General features: G+C 45.9%; 1 protein-coding gene across 1 annotated transcript; it reads left to right on the top strand.

Annotated features, from left to right (window-relative positions):
* Positions 1-6,340: 6,340 nt before the first annotated feature.
* FOXB1 (forkhead box B1) lies at positions 6,341-7,312 on the top strand. Its single transcript, XM_069097521.1, has one exon. It carries the CDS (start codon positions 6,341-6,343, stop codon positions 7,310-7,312), a length of 972 nt encoding a protein of 323 aa, XP_068953622.1.
* Positions 7,313-9,898: the final 2,586 nt, after the last annotated feature.

Here is a 9,898-nt window from a genome sequence, read left to right as displayed (position 1 = left end):
ATGAAGGCACATTATTTGGAAACCACGGCTTTTAAAACTTCCAAGGTCCCAGACCCAGCTACAGCAAGAAGGGACCAACTTGTCTTTTTCCAAAAACATTCTAAAGAGGGGGTATTGTCCTAGGTAGCAGAGTCTTTTACAAGTGTTGGAATTTAGCATACACAATAGCAAGATTTTAGTACTTAATCTGGAAGCAGTGCAGTGTTAGAAGTGTAACACCTAACATTGAGTAGTATTTGTTTTCTACTTGGGGTGAGGGGGAAGGAGGAGGAATGGGTCATTTTAAGGTGGCCAAGCTTTGGAAGCTTCTTGGAAAAACCCTTCTCATCTAAACCCGGCTGCTCCCTATAGAGTCCGAACGTAGCTTTCTCTCAAGGTAGATAGTTTGCTTCCAGTCCACAAAACTCAAAACAGAACCAAGACAAAATCGCACATATCTATTAGGGAAACACCTGACTTTTGAATTCCTCACTCCGTCCCTATGTCACGTCAGTCCCCAGTCCCGACATAAGATGGAGAGCCTAAGACTTCCCTGGAACCCAGAAGTGGAATCAATAAGCTGTTTTCATAAACTGGGTTGTCGGTTATTAGAACATCCCCTTCCCCCCCCCCCGCCAAAAAAAACCCTCATTTTAAAAAAATGCACCCAGGTTTATGTTCCAAATAGGATGTAACAAAATGATCCAGATTGGAGAATTTTCCCTCTACTTATATAGTCTCTTTGAATACCCCCCCCTTTTTTTTTTTTTACTTTTGGAAACTTTAAAATCACGTGAGTTGAAAATAAGAGCATTTTAGTCTTGTGATAGAATTTTGTGTATATATTCTCACAGATTACTTTGTTTTTTCAATTTTCTGATCTTGTTTTCATATCAAATAATAAAAACAGATGTGCTATCTAGACCCTTGATTGTCAGTTAAAGTTTTGAAAGGTCTAGGACTGACTATAATACCTAACCCAAGAAAGTCAATGACGTAGTGCATTTCCTTGAAATGATTACTCTTGAAAATCTGTGCCGCTGGGGTACAGTTTTGCCTTCGAAACCCGGAGAGCGAAGATTTTCTCCGACCCTTAAGAAACCGAAAACAAGAAGTGAAAGGTGCCATCATCGGCTACTGAGTGTGGAGCCACTGGCCAGAGGAAGGGAAGGTGTGACTAATCCAAGAGAGGCTTGAGAGACCTGCTGGAGCTGGCCCTAAGAGTTCTGGAGTAGTTATTTTGTTATTGCAAATATAGATTCTAGGACATTCAGAGGAATGGTTTTTAATTGACCGTTGACAGGCAGTGGGAGTTTGTTTTAGTGCTGAATACTCCAGGAACAAAATCCTTTTGAAAAAAAGCTAAGTAGTTTCACGCCACCAAAGTGCAGATTTGGTAAAGAATGCTTGGTAGGACAAAGACCTTGGTGCGTTCGCCCTAGTTCCCATAGGCGGCAAGATCACTTTGGTAAACGCAGAATCTGGCCTGTAAGTGGGAGGGGAAGAATGGGTGGGGGTGGGGGGGCGTAAAGGAGTGGGGATGAGCGAAGAGAGGAGACGGGAGGAAGAAGCAAAGTAAACCCCTGCCTGAAGGAGACAAAAAATAGTGTCTCTCTACCAAGCCTCGTTTATCCTCAACTTTTCACCGCCAATCAGAGATAAAAGTGCCAAGTGGGAAAGGGAGAGGGAACGAGGCAATGAGAGCCAAAGGGCGGGGAAAGGGGGAGAGAGACAGACAAACAGAGAAAGGCAGAAGCAGACAGAGACAGAGAGATAGGGAGAAAGGGAAATAGAGACTGAGACTCAGACGGGGGAGGGGTGGAGGCAGGAGTGGCTTAGCAGAGTTGACTTTCCAAACCAAGACTTAGTATTGTTTTGGCAGCCTAGGAAACCCTAATGAGTCAGTTGGTACTTTACTTCCCACCCCCACCCCCACCCCCACTACCCCCAGCCCGTCCCCAGTGTTTTGTAAATATTAACAAGATAGCGAAGGTTATTCGCTTAGACTGTGGGGACTGGAGGTATTTGCTTGTGATTGTTGGTGTTTTTAATATGAGAAAGTGCTCCCTCCCAACCCATCCCTCCACTCACGCACCTGCTTGAAAACAGAAGGAATAAAAATCAATATTGTATTTGTCACCCCTCTGTCTCCTTTTTACTCCCTCAACAGCCCGGGTGCCACTGAAGCGAATTGTGGATTTATGGGGGGAAATTAGCATAAATTATTACCAAATCTGTAACCGTGTGTGGTCCAGCTTGTGGGAAAAGAGGCTATTGCGAACCCTCCAAGCAGAAAGGTGGTCCTTGGTGGGCTTCATGGAAGCGATGAATGGCTATTGCACGAAATAGATTTCCATTTGGTTTGCACATTGATATAATTGACTTATGTGTATTTTATACAGTTTTCCCAATACACCCCCCCCCAAAAGCCTCCTATTTGAATTTATCCCCTAAAAGCTGCTGTTTGTTTTGGGTTTCTGCACAATAGACCCTGATGCACTTTTCAAGCTTTCTGGAAAGTGTTCATTTCCCTCCCCCTTTTCCATAATACTTAAAATGTTGTAAATTGTATTCAAATCCTCCCTCCCCCACCCCACATACACTTTGTTTAGTTTCAGTAAGAAGGAGGATTTATCTGAAACAATTTAGCAAAACCTATGTTCTAAATCTGAGAATCCCTCCACACATTTGGTTGGGTTTATTTCATTGTTTATGGATGAGTAAAAAGCCCGTATGTGTCTCTGTGTGTGCTAAACTTCAAATATTTCCAGAACTCTGATTCCTACTTATTATCAATGGCAATAAGGTTGGTGGTTGCAGTTTTCCAGGAAATGTGGAAAAAAGATTTATTTCAACTTGCATTTTAATACTTCAACATTTCCACTCTCTGAATTTAGTTTTCTCTTTAAGGAATGATTTAGATAACTACACAATGCTCCTTTGCAAGACAATAAAATACCAGTTTAAAAAATTTAAAATCTCTCTCTCTCTCTCTCTCTCTCTCTCTCATACACACACACACACACACACAAATAAAAAGAAAATCTTCCTGTTTGTCACAATTACATTGTTTCTTGTTCCCAAATAGAAGTATCATTCACCTATCTCCTTTTTTGCCCCTCCATTTCAGAAAAACAAAAACAACTTTTTTGACAGGCAATTAAAGATACTAACCACATAGCTATAGTTTTTTCATTATACATCTACAATCATATGTATGTGTGTTGATTTGTTAAAAGGAGACTAATGACATTTACCAGTGCCTTAACAGGCCGCTCTACGTATACTCCCATTCTGAAGAAAAGGGGGAAAAGGTCATGAAACCCTGTTTAGACTTCAGAATGTGCTTTTCCCCTCTGAGAACTGTGGTCTTTTTATGGAGAAGGAAAGTAGGTACATGGTTGTTTGTTTTTTTTTAATTTTGGGAAATGCCAGTGTGCTTTCAGTAGTCCCTAGACCTGGCTTTTCCGGATCCCTAGGGAAGGGCTTTTCCTCCCATCCTGGAAAAACTGATCTGAACCAGTCACCACGATTTAACTCTCTTCGCCTTGTTATAAGGCTAATGAGAGCTCGGCTCCAATAAGTACTCCCAGGGACAGTGGCTTAAATTCGGTTTTCACTATTATCTAGGTGGTTCATCTACATATAAAGAATTATCTTGCTGGTATCATCAAACTGTATACGGATGGATAGGTCAGGTGCTTTCCCCTCCCCCCTTTCTCCACCCCCCCCCCCCGTGTCTCTTCCTTCTCCCAGTTATTTTTACTGAATTAAGAAGGTGACATTATTCTTTTCTTCAAGTACTTCTGTTAATATTGAAAAACGTGCGCTTGCATTTCAAACGAGTCTGCTCAGACCCGGGAGCCATTTCAATATTAATGAAATTGTTTAATCTCCTAAATACATCGTGTTTAAGTTACGTTTTGGTGAGTTATTGACCACCTCCGCAAATGTTGTTAATGGGGGGGGGGGGTGAGGGTGTGTGTGTGTGTGTGTGTGTGTGTGTGTGTGTGTGTGTGTGTGTGTGTGTGTGGTGTCTACTAAGTCTAGAATATTTTCTTAGTGATAGCCAGAATCAGCTTTTTCACCTCATCGGAAAATTTGCTGAGATAAAAATGTCAACATTTTTGTATATGCTCTCCCTACATTTCTCTAAAACACTTGAGAAATGATTGTGTTTGGACTTTAAAGGAGGGGAAAGGACAAATTTCTCTTAAAACCTCAAAGTCATGCAATGCCAGGGGACCATGCAGATAGATAATCAGAGGGCAAGCGGGGACGTTGATTTAGCATTTATTCTACATGGATTAAAAAATACATAATTGAATTCCCCTGAGAGAGAGATCCAGATTAAGGCTAGAAACCTCCACACTAAACATCTCCGTGAGCACGCACATTCGCCTCTGTCCCCCCTCCCTCCGAAAAGTCAAAACTGTTTCCCTCTTTGCAAGCCTCAGAAGCTACTGCTGGTTTTATGGGACTTCTGATGGCTTTCTCCAGGACTCTCTATTTTCATGTAGCCTGGAGACCCTAAATAACTTCTCCCAGGGAAGAGAGGGAAAAACCCAGAAAAGTTCCGGCTGTAAAATGCAAACTGGGAGATTCAATCCTCTAACACTTGAAACAACTAGGTAAATGGAACCCCTAACTCCCTGGAGGTTGATTGGAGCATAGGAAAACAGTCAGGAATTCACCTGGTTAGAATACCATCTGCATTGAACTGACATCTACAACTCTTATGTCAAATCAAATTACCGGAGTAATTTTAAAGCAGACAGTTTGGCAAGTAATATACAGTTAGACTGCCTTATTTTTTTTTTAAACCTGACCAAAACGTTTAGAAGCAAAATGGGCGCTTATTAAGGGCTGTCCGATCCAATTATATAATTTATAAAACCCCATCAGATTTTTTTTTTTAAAGCGACACACCAAATTCTGCATGGCAGAGGAAACAGCTTAGAAGGTAATGCAAACTTCAACCGGCCTCGGTGAGGACTGAAAGTATTGCATTTTCATTATAATCACCCTTGCAATAGCCATGAACGCGGTTTGATTGGGCAAAAGGAAAAGTCTCTCGTTAAGGAAAAGCCCTGCCTTAAGTTAGCCAACAATACAAATCAGTTAACAATGCAGAACAAACAGAATACCACAGCCAAGCAATTTCCATGTCAAACATCGCTCTGCTCAGTAGCTCCATTTGTAAGTGTGAATCGCAGACTAAGCTCCCTGCGCAGTCCACAGAAGGGCCGTTGCATACCTTCACACGAACTGAGACTGGGGGTGCCATCCCACTTCAATTCCGGTTGTTGAGCCTTTTCACCCCTCGCCTTGTCTTCAAATGGAAATGATTTCTATTGGCCCAAGGTGTCCATGTAAATAGGTGTAAATGAAACCAGATTATGCCTCTCTCTCCTTTCCCTCACTCTTTCAGACCCCTCCCTCTCCAGCGCCCTCTCCCTCCCTCCATTCCTCCTCCCCCTCCTCTTCCTCCTCCTCCTCCTCCCAAGGCGATTGTCATATGATAGCAAAGAAGTGGCACATTAATGAAGCGCCTCTACAGGGGTCTTTTCTGCTCCTGTCACCGCATAAAACTATCAGATGGTTACAGGAAGGACATGGAGGCAACTACCTAGCTCAGCGTCGCGGCAAAGGAGAGAGCAGCTCCCGCTGCAGCCCCGGCGCAGTTGCTGCCGCCGCCAGCGGTCACTGGAGCCGAGCTTGCCCGCCGGGAGGGGGGCGCAGATCGCCGGGGACTGTGCGGCTCCGGGGCTCGGAGGGGCTGAGCAGCTGCACAGCCGAGCAGAGCGCCAAGCCTAACGGAAGGGCGCTAGTGCTGCTGGGCTTTTGGGAACCGACGCCCCGCGGGCAGCATCCCGGATGCGGACGACCAACTTCGAGCAACTTTAAGGTGGGTACTGCCCAGCCTTCGCCCCCCCCCCCCCCCACCCGGCCCCCCCGTTCCCTACCTCCCAAGTCCCTGGGTCCCCTTCCCCGGTTCTCCTTCCGCATTTCTCTCTTCGGGTTGCTGCTGTTCCTGCACCAACCAGCGCAGCATGCAAAGTTACTTTGGAGAGCTTGCGGTCCCGAGCGGGTCAGATTGATTAACTGAGAGGAGCTTTAGATTAAATTGGGATTGGTACTCTTCTCCCCCTCCCCCGTTCTTTCCTCTACCCCATACTCACTGCTTCCTCGCTTCTTTTCCCTTTTCCCCCTCCCACTTCCAAGCAGCTCTATAACTCGGCCCGGCTGACCTCGAGGTGTCTGTCCATCTACCCCCTCCCCCAACCCTCCCCTCCCTGGCAGATCGAAGCAGCCTGCCAGCCCGCCCGCAAGGAGGAGGAGGAAAAGGAGGAGGAGGAAGATGCCTCGGCCCGGTCGAAACACGTACAGCGACCAGAAGCCGCCTTACTCTTATATCTCGCTTACTGCTATGGCCATCCAGAGCTCCCCAGAGAAGATGCTGCCCCTCAGCGAAATTTACAAGTTCATCATGGACCGCTTCCCTTACTATCGGGAGAACACACAGCGCTGGCAGAATAGCCTTCGCCACAACCTTTCGTTCAATGACTGCTTCATCAAGATTCCGCGGCGGCCGGATCAGCCCGGCAAGGGCAGCTTCTGGGCTCTGCACCCCAGCTGCGGGGACATGTTCGAGAACGGCAGCTTCCTGCGGCGCCGCAAACGCTTCAAGGTGCTCAAATCCGACCACTTGGCGCCTAGCAAACCGGCCGACGCGGCTCAGTACCTGCAACAGCAGGCTAAGCTGCGCCTTAGCGCCCTGGCAGCTTCGGGCACCCACCTGCCTCAAATGCCTGCGGCCGCCTACAACCTGGGAGGGGTGTCACAACCCTCGGGCTTTAAGCACCCCTTCGCCATCGAGAATATTATTGCTCGCGAGTACAAGATGCCCGGGGGTTTGGCTTTCTCCGCCATGCAGCCAGTGCCCGCCGCCTATCCCCTGCCGAACCAGTTGACTACCATGGGCAGCTCCTTGGGCACTGGCTGGCCCCATATGTACGGTTCGGGCATGATCGACTCGGCCACCCCTATCTCCATGGCAAGCGGTGACTACAGCGCTTACGGGGTACCACTGAAGCCGCTGTGCCACGGAGGGCAGACGCTGCCCGCCATCCCGGTGCCCATCAAGCCTACGCCGGCCGCTGTGCCGGCCCTGCCCGCCTTGCCTGCGCCCATCCCCACGCTGCTCTCGAACTCGCCCCCCTCACTCAGTCCCACTTCTTCGCAGACAGCGACCAGCCAAAGCAGCCCCGCCACCCCCAGCGAGACTCTCACCAGCCCGGCTTCCGCCTTGCACTCTGTGGCGGTGCACTGACCCGGAGGGGCTGGGCCCCACTACCCTCTCCTTGCTTCGCTTCCCTTTCCCCTAGCCACACACAGCCTCCGTTTCTGAGTCTCTCGGGGGTATGTCCTAACCACCCACACCCCACACCTGCTTCCTCCACCCCCAACTTCTCCCCAGACCACACAGGACCCCCATTTCAACATAGTGCAGGCTAGCTGCGCCAGTGTTGAAACTCCGACCATTCCCCTTCCCCTTCCCCTTCCGTCCGAGCCCCGGGCTTCTATAACTTTGTTTTGGACAGCAAAGGAAACAACCCAAAAACTTGGGAGAGTCTAAGAACTCTGCGCCTTTGGGAGTGCCGGAATTTTCATGGCTCATCCCCAGCGAGAGAGGAAGGCTGAAGTTGGGTCACTCCCCTCTATCTATTCTCCTCTCCCCACCCCCGCCCCATTTTGGGGGTAGAAGAGAAACCCCAATCTGGGCGTCCGGCCATTGGCCTCCCACTCCCACGAATCCTGCGGAACCCGAACCCTCCACGGCTCCTTCACGTTCTCCTTTTAGCAAAGTCAGCAGTTAAGAAATAACGTAAACCGCTTCTGAATAGATTCTCTCTACTCTCTCCTCTACCTGCACCTACTCTGGGAGCGCCACCACCAGACTCCTTCAGCTGTGAGGCGGCAGGGCAGGCCACTTGAGGTCCAGAGCCTGTTTATGTCTTATCCAAGAGCTAGGGATGGGACCAACAAGCCCAGAACTCCCAAGCAGCCCAACCCCCCGGCCCGCTCCCACTGTCACCCACTTATTTATGCTTCCCGCACAGCAGCCAGCAAGTTCACCCACGTTGTTCGGCGGCTTGCTCCAGTCTCTCCAGCTTTTAGGCTCTGGGTTTTGTTTTATTTTATTTTATTTCCATTTTTCCAACCAGGAGCACGGGGCATTGCGGTGTTGGAAGTAGAAAGGGCTAAGGTACGAAAGCCAAAGGCCAGACACCTGTGAGCGAGTGGGGGAGGGGTGGGAGAAACAATAAACAAATCCTACATTGTTTACAAAGCTCCAGTCAAAATGTAAATAGTGAACTTGAGTCTGTACCCCGAGGCTGCATAGGCCCACTTTACCAGTACCAGTAGCGAAGACTACGTTTACTTTCCATTTGTCGAGGTGGGTTGGAAGAAAGTTGGGGGTTAGAGAGGGGGAAGCTGGGAAAGTTCATTTGTATGGCAACTTTTTCTGATTCGGTAGAGATCATTTAAGCTATTTATTTTACTGCTTAATAAAATTAAAATGAAACAAAACCACAAATAAGAAGACAGCCAAGGGCAACCCTTGATGAGTTAGCTGCAGTAGTGAACTGGTAAGATGGTGTGGGGGCAATATCACTGCAAATTTCTCCCACAAGATTAGTCTTTCTGTTTGTTTTATTAGAAGCTTTCTGTTTTATTAGAAACCGAAAGGGCTGCAAAGGGATGTACATGCTTGTGAATAGGAATGATGATAAACTGTGTAAAATGCACTTTTCGTTCGCTATATTCCCTTAGTTTTAGATAGTTTGCTGGAAACCGAACTGTTTTTCTGCTGTGAACTGCTTAAGTTAAAAAAAAAAAAAGTTGTCATCAGAGCTGTAAAGAAATCTCTTTTTTTTCCTGTACAGAATAAGCATGACATTTAAAATATTGATGTTCTTGTTCCCAGCATGCCTGTTTTAAAACAAAGGATAAAAAGTGTCTATGTTAAATTATGAACTTAGTCCAAATAATATTTTCTCATTAAAATATGTAAATTCAGATTTAGTTTCTTGTCTTTTTGACTAGTTGCCCTAAATAAGAACATTAAAAAAAAAAATACAGATCCTTAGATACCATCTTTTTAAGGGATATTACAGATGTAGAATGCTTTTCCTACTTCATGTTTGTTTGTTTGTTTGTTTGTAGTTTGAAGCCCTTCCACCTTTGCACTTACCTTTGGGAAAGATGTTTTTCAGGCAGACTCTGAAAGGTATTCATACATAGAAGATCTGTTCCTGTTACAGCACAAGTACACAGGAAGCACACAGGTGTAACAAAGAAAAAATCACTGAAGATACATGGTATCTCCTCTGGCATTTATCTTCAGATATCTCAAGATGTGAGAAATAATATGCATGTAAAGATTGAAAAATGCTTCAGAGAGAGGCACTGGAGCTATTTTATCAGGGTAAATTCAGACTTACTGTTTATGCATCTTAATTGAAGTCAGATTTAAATACCATTTTAAAATAAATTATCATAATTCCCAAGATTTTCTTTTTCAGAATAGCCCACATAGTTCCAACGCCTTTGTAAAGAAAATGACTTACTTTGGACCAGAAATATTTGTATTAATTCCTCTACCTGGAACAAAGATGCTTATGAACTTAATTTTCAAGAAATGCGTGTTAGCTCCCATAAGAGCTTGATTCCAAATATTCTCACCTCTCTAGATACTGAAAGTAATATCCTATAGAATTTACGACTCCAAACTAAGTGAAATTTTGTTGAAGGTATTGCCATATTTTGACAGATAGATGTGCATTCAACTAATAAACTTACAAGAAAAGATGCTTAAATGCTTGTTAACATTTAAGAATTACGTTCTTGGAAA

The sequence above is a fragment of the Petaurus breviceps genome, unplaced genomic scaffold (genome assembly GCF_028583685.1).
Source record: "Petaurus breviceps papuanus isolate PSGF00001 unplaced genomic scaffold, PetGlider_PUasm1.0 37, whole genome shotgun sequence".
Lineage (NCBI taxonomy): Eukaryota > Metazoa > Chordata > Mammalia > Diprotodontia > Petauridae > Petaurus > Petaurus breviceps.
Note: the sequence above shows the minus strand (reverse complement) of the source record. Positions and strands in the feature narration are given on the sequence as shown.

Bases quoted from the DNA above. Each gene is read 5' to 3' on its own strand.
- FOXB1 (XM_069097521.1), top strand. From the start codon at position 6,341: ATGCCTCGGCCCGGTCGAAACACGTACAGCGACCAGAAGCCGCCTTAC.